Here is a 19,448-nt window from a genome sequence, read left to right on the forward strand (position 1 = left end):
TTCATTCTAATTGGCTACTATGCCTGCATATGAATTTCATGGGCCTGTTGGTCACCCTGGCTTGGCGGAGATATGCCCTGTTGCGCACTCTCCGCACAGCAACAGCAGGTGAAAGCAATTGACTAACGAGGGCTGTGTTGCGCACCAAAAAACGGACTAAAACTGACACACACACACACACTCACACTCACACACACACACACACACACACACACACACACACACACACACACACACACACACACACACACACACACACACACAGAGTCAAGCGTTCACAGCTGGTGTTGGTGGTGAGGAATGCAGCCACTCTCTACTCCTCCAAATGAGAGACGCAACTGGTATATACTTCTCCAAACAACGGTGTTTTACCGGATTTGTGATGCTGTTGAACAAGCGCTCTCTCCAGTACAGGTAGAGTTGAATGGTGATGGTCCTCTGTATGTTAATGACCTTGGCTGTGGCTTCACAGCTTGGCCATTGTTCTCACATAACAAGTTTGTCCAGTATTCAACCCCCATGCAGGCAGCCTCAGTAAGGAACTGGCGGGCGCTGGCGTTTTTTCTGCCTTTTTTTTTTCTCTCTCGTTTTTTTTTCCATTAGAGGTAGTATTAAATCCCGTTTTTTCAAATCACCTCGCGGGCCGGATTTGACGACGTCGCGGGCCGGAATTGGCCCGCGAAACACCAGTTTGCCACCCCTGCAGTAGATGCTTTGTCTCCTACACCTGGGTTTGAATCTCGGGTAGGACATAAAACTAATGAATTACAGCTTTAAAGCTTAACCCTTTCATGCATAAATTATGAAAATAATTCATGCAGTGAACTTTGAAGTATCAACCTGCAGCTCCAACAGTTCTGTGTGACACCATTGTTTGAAATTCAGTGTCTGCGTCTGCACTGTGAATGAAACACCCACCACATGCCACAAGTTGTCGGTGGGTCACTTGCCCATAAGTTTATGTTTAAATTAGGGGAAGGTACTTTTGGGGAGCAAATGTCTATGCCAGAAAACTGATTGCATAAAAAGTTTGTGATGAGATTGAAGTTAGTACTTCATTGTACGACACTGTCATACAACAAAGTATAAATGAGGCTTAATCATTACCAAACCAAAATATTTGCTTAATAAGACTAAAGTCTACAGTAGGTTCAGATTGGCAATTTAATCAACAATATAGACTAGTTAACCTCACAGATATAATAAAGTAGGACAAATTGAAACCATGTATCATTTGTCTTTAGAAAAATAAAGGAGTCTTCTACTACACATCAATGTGACAAGTTGTTGTGCTTTGACTAGCAGTGAAGCACTAGAGGTTGTCTCACTTTGCCGACCCCCCCCCCCCCCCCCCCCCCCCACAAAAAAAGGGGAAGCAGTTTCAGCTCCAGCTATTACTGAAATGGCCTTATAAAGTGATAAAATGGTTCAATATAAGTAGATTTGTATAAACAATATATATTATCTTCCAGTATACGACCCTTCAAAATTACTGCTATCTAAAATAAAACACATGCATGTACTGTACCCGCACACATACACACACTCACTCACATCCAACTGGGATCAGGATTGGGTGTTGCATACTAAACATCCCCATGCCTGCCATAGTCCTAAATATTCTGAAATGTCACATTTTTGTACTTGAATATAAACAAACCCCAGAGGACTCAGACTGACAAGCTACAGTATCAATAGAAAAGTTTATTCAACTCGCATACTTGCAAATAACAGTCTCCTTATTCGTGTCATTTTTGCATCGTTTCCTTCAAAATTAGGAAACGTTTTCTACAGACAGCAGCTGATTCATTCCAACTGCTTTCAAAGCAGTGAGGTTTCTTTCCAAAATGAAATATCCGCCATTTGTAACCAAACAAAGCTTTAGCTTATACAATGACTGCTGACATGAAGGTAAAGCATGTTACTGATGATAGTAACATAGTAGTATAATAGTTATGGTTTTAAGGAAGGAATCAAGTGTTTATCAAATATGAACAGATTGTTTCCTGGTAGGAGTTTTTCATTGGAATGAAACCCATCAAACTACATAACTTTATTATTTACAGACCAAATTTTGAACTGAACCATTGATACTTGCTGTTCACTGGCTTCCAACACTGCAGTGAGAATAGCATGCACATACAGTAACAACATAAAGCATAGTCCATGTCATGTCCATGTCCATAGCACATTGATGGGTGTACTACATGAAACCCACTAGGGAGAATGCTACAGCCTTTTCAGGCAGCAATATGCTGCTTTGCAAGAATTGACAACCGCAGACTGGGTGTCTCACATTCAGGCATTTACATACTCTTACTGCTGAGAAAAGGCATAGCAATATCTGTTCCAATGAGGCGAGTGTGATGCTGCTGTTGTGGAAAAAACACACAAATGCATGCTTTCTTTATGGACTATGTTTAGTTTAAACTGTATTTGTCTCGTGACTCCTTGGGTCATCAATGAGACAATGCACTCCTTGATTATCGAAAAGCTTGCATTTTGCAGATGCGTGGTTCTTCCAACAACAGTGATAAGACTATATGAGACATTAGTCTTGCCCTGCTTGGTAATATACAATGACATTCAACTATATGACCACATACAGAACAAGCATTACATAAGTAAACCAGCATTTATGGGCATCAGTTAGCTATTACCCACTATTCCCAGCTAGGAGTTCTATAACAAAATCTACAGAGAAACAAAAGGTAGGGAATATTTGTCCTATTTTCAGTACAACAGCATTATAAAAGTCATGAACTCTTCTCTTTGTGTTCATGTTACACTACCAAGAAAATACAGTATGCTGGTATATTATCCAGAGGAAAAACCGAAATGTCAGACATCACAGTTGCACCAGTTGCTGTGACACAGTATGAGCTAGTCTCAGAGAAAAAGGCAGTGAAGTGTTTAAAAATCATGGAACTTTGGTGCAGTGCCAGTAGCCTAAAGGTTATGCCTGATTTATACTTGCTTGCGCGCCAGTGTTGGCACACTGAAAATAGCTGATCAATAAGCTCACACCGCATTATGGCAAAATATAACTCAGGCTTTAGAGGACGCTGGTTCAAATCCCAACGATAGCAGACTGTGGTTGGACTATAGGATTTAAGGTGTGAATTACTGTAGCAACTCAATGAATTTGGACCAGGGTAGTTTTGAAAAAGAGCATGCTGGTCACTTAGTAAAACCTTGCCTTTACTGTAGAAATGTTCTACAATGGATACGATAGGAATCAGATAGGGAAGCACCGATATACAGAAATTCATAGATAAGGCACAGTTCCCTACTAAAAACTGGGCTGTCTAGAAGTGATGCCATCGCGGAAGGAAACTCACTTTTTATTCACAGGCCAGACAGGTAAGTACACCCTATAATTCATCTGCCTCCTTTAGGATTTACCAACCAACTGCATTTATCAAACAGAATATCATGTGTGGTAACCTGGCAAAGTGACTGATGGAGTAAACATGATTAGCACCATTTAGTTGTCCGTCTGTTCCCATGCGATGTCATGCAAATCTTTACTTACTTCACCACAGGTTAAGTGTCTTTACTATTAGTGGTAGGTGTATAACCACCATAAACTAATTTATAAACCCTCACAAAAACATGCAGTAATCCTGGTCTCTATACTGCCTCCCCCTGGTCAGCAGGGCGCCTGATGGAGGGGAAAGGAACTGGTTGGAATAACGTGTTCCTTCCACACGCTACGTCCAACCGGGGAAACTCCCCTCCGTCGGGTGATAAGAAGGCCTGTTAGCCCTCATGCATTGAAGGAGGCATGAGTTCAGCTCTGGGTTCTCCCTAGGTTGGCAGAGGGAGTGTAGCGCCCAGGATTACTTAGACAATTGGCACTGGGTGAAAAAATGGGGTTACAAAATTGCGGGGAAAAAAAAAAAAAAAAAAAATGTATTAACAATTTCTGTAAGAAAAAGGCTCCTCCCACAAATCTTCTAAGCCAATTACAGGAGGACAGTATGGATTTTCAAAACTCTGTTTGACGGTCGTCACATTTTTTTTGCATTAGACAGCTTCACGGAGCAGAATCTGATTGTGCTAAAGCAATTAATTGGACTTTAATTTTAATATTATTTTGGTATTTGATCATTGACCATGCACAATTGTCTGTTAGTTCTTCAGTAATCTACAGTTCATCATGGGCCTCTGTAAGTTTCATAAAATAAACAATGGAAAGCAATTTTATAATTGTTTTTTATTCTCTATTGTACTGAAAATGTATCGAACCGTGACCCATAGCCGCAATACGTACCAAACTGTACATTTTGTGATACCGTTAACACCCCTTAATGGTGGGTGCTTGGTTGACTGTGTGTATGAGAGTATGTATGTGTCATACAGCTGTTGTGTCGCCATAGTCTCTGTTCCAGCGAACGTAAAGATCTAGAGTCTGTGGTCCAACACTTCTCTTGATCTTCTTCAGAGACTCCACAAAGTCACAGAGGCGGATGTTCCGTACCTGCAAACATCAAACCATTAACTGCATCTGCTGAACACCATAAAATCTAAATGACAGCCAACACATCATAGCATTCTGTCGTAATGATATAATAAACTGTCATCAGTGTTACTAAAACAAATGAGCATTTTAGAATGTTTGTAACATCTATAGAAATGCTATTAACTCACCTCACTAGCAGACATGTTCCTGACTTGTTCTGGACGCAACTCTGTCAGTTGTAGGAAAAAAAATATTAACAACCGTGGATGTGACATTCACAGCAATGCCCCAATCTAATAACATAATTACACAGCTGCTGCTAGGTAACTAATTCAACAAAACACATCTTGGAGGGTCAAACGAGTAATCTGACCATGGAGATGTTATTTTATGTTTTCTTCAAGAATCCATTTGTTTTGCCACCTGTTTTTATCTTTGAATGTCAACATAAATTAAGTGATTACTATTTGGTATAACTTAGGAATTACAATTACAGTTTTCATTACTATCCACTCTGCAAAGTAGTTTTGTTGTTGACAGCAGAAAGATTGAGAGGGAAGAAGGACAGAGAAGGTTCGAGTGGGATTTGATCCTGGGCCAGCAGGGTCTTCTTAACCCCTACATCGTCTCTGGACACCATTATTTTGTTGTTGTTTTATGACTCATATTGGAAATAATACAATCAATCAAGACTCAGAGAAATGTGGAGTCTTCCCAGGAACCAAACTTACAAAGTCCATTATGAATTAACCACTTAGGGTACGGTCACACCTAAATTTGATTCTGCCTATGTGGCCGTCTTTTTGCAATGGTTTTCAATGGGAACGGAGCGTTTATTGCCATTGCACGGCTTTCCGCGCCAACTTCATTCCCATTGAAAACCATTGCAAAATGACGGCCACATCCAAGTTAGCTGTGATGGTACCCTTAAGCCCAATTTAAAAAATAGTTTTAGTTTTTAGTTTTCTTTTGTAGAAAGGTTAAAAACTAGACTTTTACTGATGACCCATAAAAACGGTCCGAAAGGGCTCCCTATGTTTGGGAAACAGTGGTCCAAGGTTCACTCAATTTAATGCAGATATCGTTTCTGTAGTTCCTACTGGCTGAGTTGAACTGGCATGTGATAAATGATGTACGGTGTTGGCAAGTGTTCCTCACCTCTGATGGGACCCAGCGAAGCATCCTTTGCCAACGAGGTCAGGTCACTGCCGGAGTAACCGTCTGTCATTCTGAGCCAAACACAGATAAACACAACATGAGGACTTACTGTAGAATACACTGAATGGCAAATCTCCAATTTTGGTGTTCCAAAATGGTGTGCTACTACTATGATGTGAAAGTGTCATAACAATTAATACTTTGTTTTACATGACCGTATATGACTTAATAATAATACTACTAATAAAAACAATAAGCATTTTATCATTCATTCACTATGAGATACATGAACCGATCCTTTCTCATTAATAATATACTGAGTTCCCTGACGCTGAGTGTTACCACCATGGTCATTTCATGAGTCACTTCCACTAACAGACTGCAGGTGTTATGTGAATGAGAATGGAGTGTTATGGTTGTGTTTGTGAGTAATCTGCTATGAGTCACCTCAAGGCCTTGCTCACAATGTGTTTTTGAAGACATGCCAGTGTTCATTAAAATAGAGCATAAGGGTTCTACTTGGGGGGTGGTTTATGTCTGCTAGTAGTCTGGAATATACATGACTGTTGTCAGTAGAAAACAGCTGATACAAAATGACTCTTTTCCAGTAAAATCTTTCACTTCATTATCTGTGAAAGTGAGTCACTCTTCAGCTTACTGAAAAGTCCTATATATGCAATATATCCTATACATGTTGTATGTCAAATATTCCTCACATTTCCATCAGAGGGCGCTGAAAACATCAAAAACACTACCAGACACCAATTAAAACTACCAAGGTGGAAATAGCAGCACTTCAAACAAGTAAAAGATGCAAGACCATTACACTACCAGACACCCCAAACAAAGGTTAATGAGCCATGTTGTGCAAATACCCATGCCGTGTTAATTTATCATTTAATTTTATCATCATTGTCATCTTACTTGGCCAGTTGAGACAGTTCCTTCTGAGTGAGAGGGTTGCCATGTTTCCCTAAAAGGTTCTTCAACAGCTTAAAGCGGGTCTAGAAACAACACAACACATTCAGGTTGATACTAAACAGCAATAAACAGCCATAGTAGTAAATAGTCTGAAAGTAGGAATTGGGGGTCTAACTGTTCATAAGATGTAGGCTTAATGCCTAAAACAACAAACATATGATAAAGAACATTGTAGGATCATAATACATAAGTCTGTGTAACTCAAAGCTTCAACATACCACCTCAATTGGTAAAGCCACATACACACGCTTAGCAAACCGCCTGGAGAGAGAAGGAGAGAGAGAGAGAGAGTGAGTGAGTGAGTGTATAAAGCTCTGGGTACTTAGGGCTGTTTGGTTTTGGACTACCATCTAGTGGTTGGCAACCAAAATAAGAGCCATGCAGATCTGACCTGAGAACAGCCTCGTCCAGCTCCTGAGGTCTGTTGGTTGCTCCCATCACCAGCACCCGTTCGTCATTTCCTGACTGTACCTACCCACATACACGCACACGCACACGCGCACACACACACACACACACACACACACACACACACACACACACACACACACACACACACACACACAGAGACGTGCAGAGAGATTTGGAGAGGCAGGGGCTGGAATTTCAAAAGGGCACATGCACGGACAAATGCACGCGCGCGCAGCGCGCATGCATGTGTCCCCCTGCGCGCGCGAAGCGCGCGCGAAATTTTGCGGATATTCGTCGGATTCGGGTACTTTTTTACCCGTTTTTTGTTACTTTATTTCGGTTTTAGGGTTAGGGGTAGGGTTAGGTTAGGGTTATAGATATATAATAAAATTTAAAAAAAAAAACTTTTTTTAATAATGTTTTTTGGTGGCTTTGGATAAAACATTGGTGGCTATAGCCACCGAAGCCCCCGCCTAACGACGCCACTTATTCTTCTGTATAATGAGTACTTTTACTTAAGTAAAGAAATTGAGTACTTTTCCCACCACTGCTGCTGTGCTGACACAGAGAGAGAGAGAGCGAGAGAGAGAGAGAGAGAGAGAGAGAGGTAGAGAGAGATATATATGGGCTCCTGCTTGACAAGTAATTTCAAATTAACAGCTATATATATATTTTTTTTGTCCATACATACCTAATCTGTCTCAAACAATTGGTCCGTGTTCTGCGTGCATTCACTGCGTTCAGTTGTGCACTCATTTAGGTTTCGATTGTGTATAATAGACTTCGTTTGCCGGGCGGTATCGCGCACCCAAAAAATAGCCGATCTACAAGCTCACAATGCCTGGCGTTGCGACGCGTTGTGAGCTTGTAAATCAACTATAATTCTGCGCGAGCACTGCATGGCACGGGGCTCAATTAAGTAAGCTTTACTGCAGGTGCGAGGCCAACGGGCGCAGTGGTTTCTACAGTTTACAGTCAGAGGAGACAAGGGCACTTTTTACCGACAGACAAAAGGGCAGGGGCTCAAGCCCCCTTTGATGTCTATGTGTGCACGTGCATGCACACACACACACACACACACACACGCACACACACACGCACACACGCACACACACACACACACACACACATGCACACGCACAGAGAGCAGTGTTTGCTGAATGTGTTTATGGATTGCTATTTGTGGTAGTCATTGGCATTTATAAAAAATATACAATGGAAAGAAAAGTTACACATGTACAAACCATTTACAATGATGCAGGATCTGATGTAGCTACTAGTAGCTGTCATGGCATTTCCTTATCTACCCATTCAAATTATTTTGTTATAGGTTCCCACTTGTTCTGTTCAATTAGGAAGATAAGAAGCTGGCTCGGTTGCTAGAACAAAGAAATGTGGGTGGGATGAAGTGCATTTGAATAAACAGACGAGCAGACAGAAAAAGAAAACGTTTTACCCCATCAAACTCGATCAGGAACTCAGTCTTCAATCGCCTGCTAGCATCATGCTCGCCCTCTCTCCTCTCACATAGAAGACTGTCGATTTCATCTGTGTGGAATGTGAATGGATTCAGTTAATAGTCTCACGTAGCCAGACGACCAGAGATCTCTGCCTACTGATATGTGTTTGGGCTTGGATGCCGGACTAGCAGTAACACATGTTCTTTTAACATTTTTAGAATTCTTATTTTCACATGGTACACGTGTATTTTGGAACTTGTAATATGTTTTTATTTGTTTTAAGTGCCATATAAGCATGAAACATCAAGTATATAAAGTAAATAGCAGTTGGGTGGTATTTCTGTGAGACCATACATAACTATATCTACAGCATCTGCAACAAAGACAATATTAATTGCTCTATGCAACCTAAGGACGATGTCTGCACACACAAAATGCATAATGTTTGCATAGATCACAGACCATAATGTGATTTGAAATGATGTATGCACAATATAATTGACAAAGTAAACTGTTACCTATGAAAATGATAGAGGGCTGCAACTCCCTAGCGACTGCAAACAGAGCTCGCACCAGCTTCTCCCCTTCTCCTACCTGGAAACATAGACGACAACGGATGGACAATGTGGAGATAAAGTGCATGTATCAAGAGTTCATACATACTTCTCAGTTACATTTTTTATACTTTTTAAAACTTTTTTTTACAACTTTTTACGATGTTACTAAACATTGTTCTTCATAACAAAAGATAGAATGTATGAAAGGATAGTGTGTCTCTGAAAGTAAAATAGTAGAGTAGAATTCAGCGTTCATCTACTTACATATTTTGAGGTTAAGCTGGCGGCACTAATGTTGAAAAAGGTTGCATTGGATTCCATGGCCACTGCTTTAGCCTGGGGATTACATTAAAAGACAAACAAAGGAGAAGTTTCTTTCCAGGATGAAGTGTCAAATATTCAAAGAAAACTGACAATTATTCAAAAACAAAAAAAGATTGTTGTTAAAGCTGACAACAGGGTTCCAATTAAAGCCACGAGCCAGTGGTATCAGGACATGTGGGAGACAAAATACATATAAAAATAATTATTTGCAAATGATTTACAAATTATATCAATCGCAATCTTTATTTATATAGCACACACTCTTTTATCCTTAATCTTCAGCCATTCCTGTACCACAACAATATCCTTTTCAATCTGACTAACTCATATTTGCCTTGTTACCAGTGTTCTGGAGAATGAGCGTTAGCACAAAATCTAGGTCAAATGCACTGCTTGGCACTGTAATCAGTTATGTGTGGTATATTTGTGGATATAGGGGTTGGCAGAGACCTATAATGTAGATCCATATTAATGGAAGACGCATTGTAATGCCTAGGTTCCATGCGATTCCATAAATATATAAGTGGAAGTGATTTATAAATCTCATTATCTAGTGTACTTGGTACATAGATATACTCCAAATGTTTTTTGTTAAGTTTTTTATTAATTTTTCTTTCTTAAGGTTAGTTGTCCACTAGCTGCATAGTCATCGTTATTGATGTTACTTCGAATCCATCATGTATATATTTGTTGTCTTTAAAGCACTTTACACATGCTGTTCTGCAAAGTGCAACACAAATTAACTAGATTGTGCTTGTGCTACTTTCTGCCAATTTTACAATGTTCTGCCAGTGTTTTATGCTTTTTTCAAACCGCAGGGAACAAATTTACCCAGAGGGTTGTCACCACCCACTCCTGTTGGGTTCGTTATGTTTAATTTACTGCATCATACGACTAAGTATAAATCAGGCTTTACTGGGATCAAGAGGGAGGGCATCCACCACTATTTCCCATATCCTGTTTATCGTCTAATGTGAACTTTTGTTTGTTTGTTTAAGTCTAGTCTAGAGCAATGGTTCCCAAACTTTGTAAACTCATTTACCCCTGAGACACTCTACATCTGGCTGAGTATAGACAATAGTTGGTCTACAGTATTATTATTTTATATACATATGTATCATTAAGCTAATGTGAGTTTCAAAGTCAAGTGCTGTTTCAGTTCTGTGAAGCTGACCTTAAAGGAGTCACCATCGCAAGTCTTTCCTTTATTATAATGGATTATGAATATGTATGTGTTGTCTTTTGTGAGTTTTTCTTTTGAAGTGTTTTCTTTTGCATTATTACCTATTCTCAATATCTGTTCTTTACATAAAGTTGCAATGTATTTGTATAGTACTATTTTTGCTGTGTAAAAGTTCATTGTGTTTTCCTGTAAATAAAATGTGTGAAATCTGCTATACAGTACATGCTGTGTAACATTTGACATGACAAACTCACCAACATAGTTTTCCCATTTCCTGGAGGACCAAACAGGAGAAGGCCTCGTGCTGGAGTCCTCAGGCCTGTAAACAGCTGGGGATAAATTCATAACATCATAATTAATACCAAAGCAAGCAAACAACAGCACCAAACAAAGAGTTCTTATCCTCAAATGATATTCTAAATAATTGTGTAAATGTGACCCAATTTCAAATCTATTGTAAAATGCTAAGAATTAACTACTTGCAATTCTGCTACGCAGGCATTAAGGGACACCAGCAGCATTTCTTATAAACTGAACTGAAATTGTAAAATTGCGGGGAAAAAAAGAAAGAAAAAAAAGCAACAAAAATAACTCCAAAAAGGGTTTTCCTATCAAACTGAATAAGCCTAAAGTACAGATTGACACAACAGTTTTGGAATTAAGCTTCCGATTCTGAAAACTGTAATACAGGAACATTCCGGAAGACATGTACAGGGCACTCACACATTGCATTTGATCAAAGTGTGTGATGTGCTTCATTGTTTTTTTGTGCTTCATTTTTGCACCATCAAGCGCAGACTGCAGTCTGTTTGGTATAGGCATTTCATGAAACAAATGCGTATGCTATCATTCTATGTGTATACAATCTACAGATAACAGCTGTCATATCAAGTTGTGTGTGCGTATGTGTGTGTTGCGGAGAGAGAGAACAGAGATAGAAATTACATGAGTTTTGTAACTTTGGTATATCGGTGGAACCGATAATCGGTCGATCCCTAGACAGTGTATCTAATAGCTTTCTCTAGTCCACCACCAGGTTTGTACATCATGATGACTGACCTCTGGTCTCAGTGCAGGAAGGATGACTATCTCCTGTAGGGCTTGCTTGGCCAGCTCCTGACCAGCGATGTCTTCAAACCTTACTGCTGAACCACTGGAACACACAGTCACAATCACTTTATTCCACAGGTATAATATATGTGCAGGAAATGTTCTTGGTGGCACTGATAAAGAAACTATATAGACATCAACACAACATAATGAAACACATTGTGGAGATACCACCGGAACCCCATTACATTAAGGCTACAGCATGTGTGATCATTTGAGTATAGAGTAAAACTTTGACTTTTTTCTTTTGAATAAATCATGAAAATCAGCATCATATTTTGTCATTTTAGGACCCTGTTATTGGAGAAAAGGGAAATGATGTGGATCTCAGGACCCACATAGAAACAGCATTGTTCCAATGTGGATTTCAGATTTCATGTCATCAGTTATTAGATATATTTATGACATAGGACAAAATATTTGGGCAAGGTTTCAGTCAATTACAAGGACAAGGAGTCAATTACATTACATGAAACATTATTCTCATTATTAAGGGCATGTTGTGTCGATTTCAGTGTACCGGTCATGGAAGCAGACTACACTTTTACCTGTCAACAATCTCATTGAGGATGAGGCTGGCCAGCTTGCTGTCCACATTCTTCAGGTTTTTCATGTCCTTTTTCAGCGGAGATGTTGGGGTGGAGGGTTTATAGTTTTGTCGGTTACCTGCTTTCCCCTAGGGAGAAAAAAGCAATCAATGAACAAAATGCAATAATGATTAGGAAAAACTGTATTATGCTTGATTCCCTCAAGCTGTGCCCTGCAAACTCACAAATACATTTCCTATTTGAAAAGGTCATACTTCTCATTTCTCGGTCAGTGTCCAGTATGAAGTGTTGAAGTGTATCCTTCAACAGAGAACCTCATATGTGAAATGACAGTGGGTCTACAACCACATCAAACAAGAGAAATGTAGCTTCCGTGCTTTTCCAACTTTCACAGAGCTGTGTGTAGAAAAACAATGTAAGATTACAAACTCACCTTATTACTGTTGGTGTGGGCGGTTGGCCTCTGTATGTGATTGCTTGAGGGGGCATTATAATTGGAGGTGCGCTGATGGCTGACATGCCCCCCTGATGAGGAAGAGGCGCTCTTTGGGCCCTGTTTTGGTCGTGGCAACAAGTGGCTAGACGAAGTCACGTGGTCCCTCTTTTTGGGTACAGCACCAGTTACTACAAACAATAAAAAGACACAGGCACACACACACACACACACACACACACACACACACACACACACACACACACACACACACACACACACACACACACACACACACACACACACACACACACACACACACACACACACACACACACACACACACAATCATACAAAATGTGTGTATAAACCTTTTGAGTAGACAATCTTTTTTTTTTTTAAATGGTCATTATGACAATTAACTCCCCACAACATTCTGTGTTACCAGTGCTGTTGTAACCTACTGGTTCACCTGCCAGTGAGGAGCTCCCGCCGGGAGGATGTAGCGCCTCCATTCTACTTCTCCCGTTCAACATTTCACGCCGACAGGCACTACCCCAGCCCATAAGAATATGTGCATTGACAAAGATCACTCTCCCCCCACGGCTTCCCTCTCCTAAACATAGCCAATTGTGTTCGTATAGACGTTCAGCCAAACCGGATGCACAACGGTAGATACAAACCCTAGACTCTGCAGTGGTGGAAAGGTACTTTATCCCTGCGCCACCCAAGCACTGTATACATTATTTTGAAGGCAGTATGCAAGGGTAAGACCTACCTGAGCGTTGATGAGTGTTATGGTAAACTGGATTAGTGCTGTCAATATAGATGTCTCGCTGAGCAGGGTGTCCTGAAATCACCTTGGCTAAGAAACATCAAAGGACAAACAGCAACAATTACGATGATGATATATTATATAAATGAAACAAATTGAATTAGATGGAAGTGTTTGCTCGTATTGTACCATAGACCAAAGCTTTAAGATGCCACCAATCTGTCATCTGTTTTTTTTAAAAGCACCACATAGACACAAATAAGTAAATAAGAAAAGGATGCCTTTTCTTCATGCTGTCATTGAAGGAATCAAAGCATCTGATGTCCATTAATAATTTGAATCATAATGCATGATGATGATAATTATGATGCATAATGCATCATCTATGATCTTAAGTTTGAACACTTAACATTTTCTTTGAATATCAAGTAATGAACAATGCCATCATTTCTCACATCTAGGCCAACATTAGAAGCATTTGGATTTATTTTAGCTATCAAAACCTACTGACATCTCAAGTCATGTATTTATTGAAATTGGACAACATTTCCTCCACATAATTTCCCAAACGAATGTTTGTAGACTTTCCATTCCAGTGTAAGAAACTTATAGGGTGGAAGTCAGTAATACAGTTAAGCCGGATTTATACCAGAAATTGCCGATCAACAATACAAGCTCACAATGTGTTGCAGCACAACGTGCTGTGAGCTTGTAGATCACCTATTTTCGTGTACAATGAAGTGCAACAAGCCCTTTCAGTAACTTTCATAAGAGTTTAACTTTACCTAACAGCTCTAGTCGGTCTTTGGCCATGATGAGATTGGTGGTCATTTTGGCCTGAAGGCGCTTATCACGCTCATATTTCTCTCCTGGAAGAGACAGAAATTAGTGTTATATCAGGGACTTTTCCCGTACTGTCTTTTTTTTTGTCAAAGCCATGTAGTTTTAGACATGTATATGAGTAATTAGCACAGATCCCTGGTGTTACATATATTTAAAAATAGAATACACATGAAATATTTTGCTACAAATATTTACATTTAATGTTTTAATACAAAATGTTGACTCTACCATACACTTTATAAAAGGGCAGACTTGGTTCTGTTACATTCTGAAAAACACTCGGGTTGGTAAATCTGTAAAAGTTGTTTTTGTACAACGCAATCTACTAGTCACTGACAGAATAAAACTGTATTCAAAATCACCTTTTTCTGGAACCTTAATGGCAATGCCCTTCTCCAGCTCTGTAATCCCTTGTTTGTACCACTCCACTGCTTGATCTTTCTGGCCTAATGACAAATAAACACATTGGTCAGGATCAAAACATTTTTGATTGATTGATTGAATACTGTATAACAGTTTGCCCCAAAAAAGGCAGTGTGGCACAGATTTATACAAAAGAATGCTAAAAGGACAACCCAGATAAGCCCTCGGGCCTGTTTCCATTAAGGTCTTGCGTAAATTCATCAAGACATTTAAAGACAATAAAGACAAAATAATATGCAAAAGAAAATCATATATACGAGTAGTAATAAGAAATAAATATATGTACAGTAAACAGTTGGGGGGGGGGCATTTCCGGTCATAAGCTTAGACTTTTCACTTTTTACAGGAGCCAATTACAATTTTCAGCCAACTGTAGGTACTCTTTTAGAGCGGTTTTGAAGGAGGGTAAGGAGTCACACTTTTTTAATTACAGTAGAACGAATTTGACCCCATTTTTGTGCCGAAACTGGGTTCAGTGAGATTAGAGGGGCTCCTTCTGGTGTTGTGCCTCTGTGTGTCTTTTATGCTATTGAAGTAGTCTGACAGGTACATGGGTATCCCTGTTTTCTCGAGTATCTTGAAGACCAGGCCCATTGTAAGTTGGTTTACTCTGTCCTCTACCCTGAGCCATCCCACCCTAGCGTAATGAGCAGGGGTTAGGTGAGTTCTGGGTGTAAGGCCTAGTAGTAATCTGACCAGTTTGTTTTGAGAGGTCTGCAGTTTTGGTTTTAATGCCTTTGAGGTGCCAACGTACCACGAAGTGCATGCATAGTCAAAATGACATTGGATGAGACACTGCTAGTGTTCTCAGTGTGTTTCTACTGACCACGAGGAGATGCTGAACAGAAAACCTGTTCTTTGGTTGACTTTTCTTATTACTTTTGTAGCCATTTTTTTTTCACTTGAGACGTTGGCCTCTAATATACAACCCAGGTAGGTAATTTCATCTTTCCTTGTGATGACATTGTCACCCACTTTAAAACCGTGGTTTTGGCCTTGCAGAGGTTAATTCACTAGGAATCGAGTCATTCAGTTTTCTGGAAAACAAGAAATAACAGTCATCTATATCAGTCAGTTCGCAGCAAGCTAACCCCCTTGAACTCATGACTCTTTGAGTCTTACAAAAAATTATGTAAATATATATTAAACTAGTTTTTGGGTGATAAAAGGGAAGCAATGATCACTGAATCCTCATGATAGTGTTCCCAAGCTGGTCCGGGTTCATACTGTTCATATACTGTAAGTGCTTTACCAGCCGTGTACAGTGTAAGCTTACTATAGCACTCACACTCTAATGCGGTGCCATTTTCCACTCTCCCAGAGCAAGCATTTAGCACACAAAGGCCCCACAAAAGGGTTGGAGTGGCTGGGTGAATCAGGCCATTGAGTTGGGCCCAGGCATGTCTATTTGTCCGCCTGCCAAAACAATGGAGCTACAGTGAGAGAGGATGTCTGATATGAGTGTTTCTGTTCCTTCTGACCAGGACACAGCACCAGAGGTCACCCACAGCAGCTTAACATAGAAGCACAGTCTTCTATTGAAAACACAAAGGCTATCACTGCCATGATTTGCCATATTTAAATGTCTTTATTTGGATTTTCGATAGAAAAGCGGTTTGATCCAACATTTGGGGTTATTTCCGGTAAACGCGATGCTTTGTTTGTCATCTAGCAGCTTGGTGTCCATGGTCTTTCTAAACTCTCTTTCATCCACTTGGAATAGAACCCAATCTCGATCAGAAGGAGGGTGGACATACTCTGCAAAGTCGCCCACCTTGCCTTGCATCCGTTTATCTGGCCGCAGGTGGATAGTTGTTTATGAATTGAATACAAGGACTATCGTGATATATCGTTGGTGAAATTTCATGCAATATATCGTGATATCGCAATATATCGAATATCGTGATATTATCGTTATCGAGGGCCTAATATCGCAATAGATATCGTATCATGAGATACCCATATCGTCCCAGCCCTACTATGTTTGCTTGTAGATTTTGCGGCGGGTGAGATTTAATAATTTGTGTTCTGTCTAGCATGCTAGAATTTTGCGACCAACTCACACCGATTGATTACACACACACACACACACACACAAGTTAACGTTTTAAGCAATAAAGAAAAGGACAACTTCAATTAAGTAGGCAAGACAGAATCAAGCCATGTAGCTTGATATTGGAGGTTATTCTGGTAATTTACGAGCTTCCTTGCCCTTTGACAATATCAACACTCAAAGCTTACTAGTAGTCAAAATGTTTTTGACTGTACATTGAGCGAGAATTAGCACAAGGATGGATGATTCAGTAGGTCAGATTAACAGTGATGGCTGGAATTGGTGGTTTATCACTAGTCTGGAACTGGGGCTGAAGATTTGATTGTCCCAGTGCAGGGAAATCTGGGCATCAAAACAGAGTGGGCACTGCACCAGATCTAGGAAGAGTGCGCACTAGGGAAATGTAATGTAGGCATCAGATTGGGCATCAGACCTAGGAAGAGTGGGCACTAGGGGAAATCTAGGTACCAAAACAGGAATACTTTCCTCTGGCATGCGTATTACTGGAATGCAACTACATTCATATGATTTTCGCCCAACCAAAACATTTTCAGACAAATGTTATATTAGTTTGAGGTTAAGGTTAGGCACAATTCTGTGAGGTTAAGATTAGGTTTAGGCATAGTTTTACTGAGGTTATGTTTAGGGTTGGTTTAAGCATAGTTTTACTGGGGTTAGGTTTAAGCATAGTTTTACAGAGGTTAGTGTTAATATTAAGGTTTGAGTTAGGCATAGTTTTACTGAGGTGCTATAGTACTGTACGTCATGGAATACATCTTTGTCTCCCTATACTATGTCTAGGTCCCAGAGGCCAAAAGAAAAGCAACATTTACAATTTTGATTAGTGGAACTGATAAAATATTACATTGATTCTATTAAATCTGTTAACACTAAAGAAGAGAAGTCATATGATAGTAGTGTGCAACAGTCCCAACACTCAAGCCTTCAGGCGTATACAAAGATTTTATCTCAAGCCCCCCCACACTATTCATTGCTCTCTGAGCTGTGAATTGAAATATTTTATCTCTAACTTTTTTTTTTAAACCAATAAACCTGTGATGTGACAATAGTCAATGACCAAAAGTTGAGTGGATGGACACCTGATAATGAACGGATCATCATGACACTTGTTTAAGGAAATGATTTTGAAAGAGAGCCATTGTTATCTTTCAATCCTGGCAAACTTTCTCTATGTGCCTTTGGCTGAGCAATGTGACAGTAGAATAGAAGACACTTCTGTTTGGACAAGGCACTTTCAGTGAACCACGACGGGCCGATGCCACTGTATCAGCTGCCTCCCTCAACCACATCCTGCCATCAGTTTGGTGGTTGGAAAGCTTAAGTTGTAAAACAAGGACATTAAGCTACATACAGAATCTACCTACTTAGTACCTACTGTGCCTTGCACAGGTTAAGTGAAACTCAACTGTGCGTGTTAAATTACTTTTATTTTCCAGAAAATCATATGGACTGAGCAACATCCACCAAGATAACAAGCCAACTTCCTAGTTAGCTTTAATGGCCCCTGCTGAGTATGGAATGAAACTAATAATATGACTAGACTAGTCGTCTAGACATGTCTTTTACAGCAGCTTATATACCGATAGTCTCCTGTACATAGATTCAACCATCACATGCACACCCAGTGACATTGACTTGACAACTGCCAACTAAGCCAATGAAAACTCGCAGACCGTAGGGATTCTAGAGAAACAGAAGCGCGGCACATCAAACACCTTTCTCATCTTCATCAATCCTGAGTGCCAGAGAGATGTACTCGAAAGCTTGTTTGTGGTGGTTCTTGATCCGCTCTCCGTCGTTGTACTCCTCGCTTCCCATGTTGATGATGGTGTCTCCCTGGCCATCGGCCCCTTGTTTGGATCTCGCAGCCATCCCCCGGGTCAGCCGCTCGTACAGCCAGGCGAGGACGATGCCACAGTACACTGTGACAAGACGCAACAATGACAGCACGGCCCGCAGCGGAGACACGATGATGTGCAATAAACGGCTACATATTTTATGCGGCGACACCCGATCGCATGTGTCTCTGTCGGCGGCGGCGAAGCCTCGCTTCTTCCTTCTTCCTCCCGTGGAACTCATTCATCCGCCTCCCTATGAACCTATCCATGTCATAATAAACGGACCTTTTTGTGTTTGTGTTTTTTTTGTTTTGTTTTGGTGGACACTGTCTTGTCTCTAACGTATATTTCTGTTGTTTTTATCCGTTCAGTCTTGATTCAATAAATAACGACCAAATGTCAGTGTGTAAACCAATGCAATTAAAAGAGAAATGAGGAAACGTTACAACTGTACCAGCGTGCTACCAGCCCACTGCCAGCGCCTCTAGACAGCCACTAACATCGCGTCAAGATATCTGAATTAAACAGAGCTGAACAGAGCTGAAAGGGTCCGGGGGACTTCAAAATAAGATTATTTGGACTAATATTTTATATTAGACCAGTGGTTCTCAAACCTTTTCATGTCAAGGACCCCCTAATTGACACTCATTAGCCCGCGGACCCCCATTTGAAAAGATATACCAGGGACCCCCATAAGAGAAGATGTTTTATGGCTCTAGCAGTGATTCTCAACCATTTGAATTTCAAGGACCCCCAGTTTTACATGCATTAGGGCTACAGACCCCCCTTTAATGGCATTTCTATCTCTTGGACCCCAATTCATATAGTAAAATCTATGTTAATTTAACTCTGAGAGTGTACAAAT

The 19,448-nt window shown here is 40.2% G+C and overlaps 1 protein-coding gene across 1 annotated transcript; it reads right to left on the reverse strand.

The window, feature by feature from the left end:
* Nucleotides 1–1,689: 1,689 nt before the first annotated feature.
* Nucleotides 1,690–19,065, reverse strand: LOC311035425 (spastin-like). The gene is made up of 17 exons (XM_084043606.1): nt 18,461–19,065; nt 14,611–14,694; nt 14,191–14,274; nt 13,409–13,495; nt 12,631–12,821; nt 12,198–12,325; nt 11,599–11,692; nt 10,794–10,868; nt 9,297–9,368; nt 8,994–9,069; nt 8,472–8,563; nt 6,996–7,075; nt 6,823–6,865; nt 6,548–6,627; nt 5,624–5,694; nt 4,654–4,694; nt 1,690–4,483 (listed from the first exon to the last, which is right to left on the reverse strand). Exons 1-17 carry the CDS (start codon nt 18,822–18,824, stop codon nt 4,358–4,360), a joined length of 1,788 nt encoding a protein of 595 aa, XP_083899732.1. The 5' UTR covers nt 18,825–19,065; the 3' UTR covers nt 1,690–4,357.
* Between the last annotated feature and the right edge of the window lie 383 nt (nt 19,066–19,448).

The sequence above is a fragment of the Gymnoscopelus microlampas genome (genome assembly GCF_963454915.1).
Source record: "Gymnoscopelus microlampas genome assembly, chromosome: 2".
Taxonomy (NCBI): domain Eukaryota; kingdom Metazoa; phylum Chordata; class Actinopteri; order Myctophiformes; family Myctophidae; genus Gymnoscopelus; species Gymnoscopelus microlampas.

Bases quoted from the DNA above. Each gene is read 5' to 3' on its own strand.
- LOC311035425 (XM_084043606.1), bottom strand. From the start codon at position 18,824: ATGAGTTCCACGGGAGGAAGAAGGAAGAAGCGAGGCTTCGCCGCCGCC. The intron at 8,564-8,993 runs GTAACAGTTTAC...CATTCCACACAG, and splicing joins GCCCTCTATCATTTTCATAG to ATGAAATCGACAGTCTTCTA. The intron at 4,695-5,623 runs GTGAGGAACACT...TACAACTGACAG, and splicing joins TTCGCTGGGTCCCATCAGAG to AGTTGCGTCCAGAACAAGTC.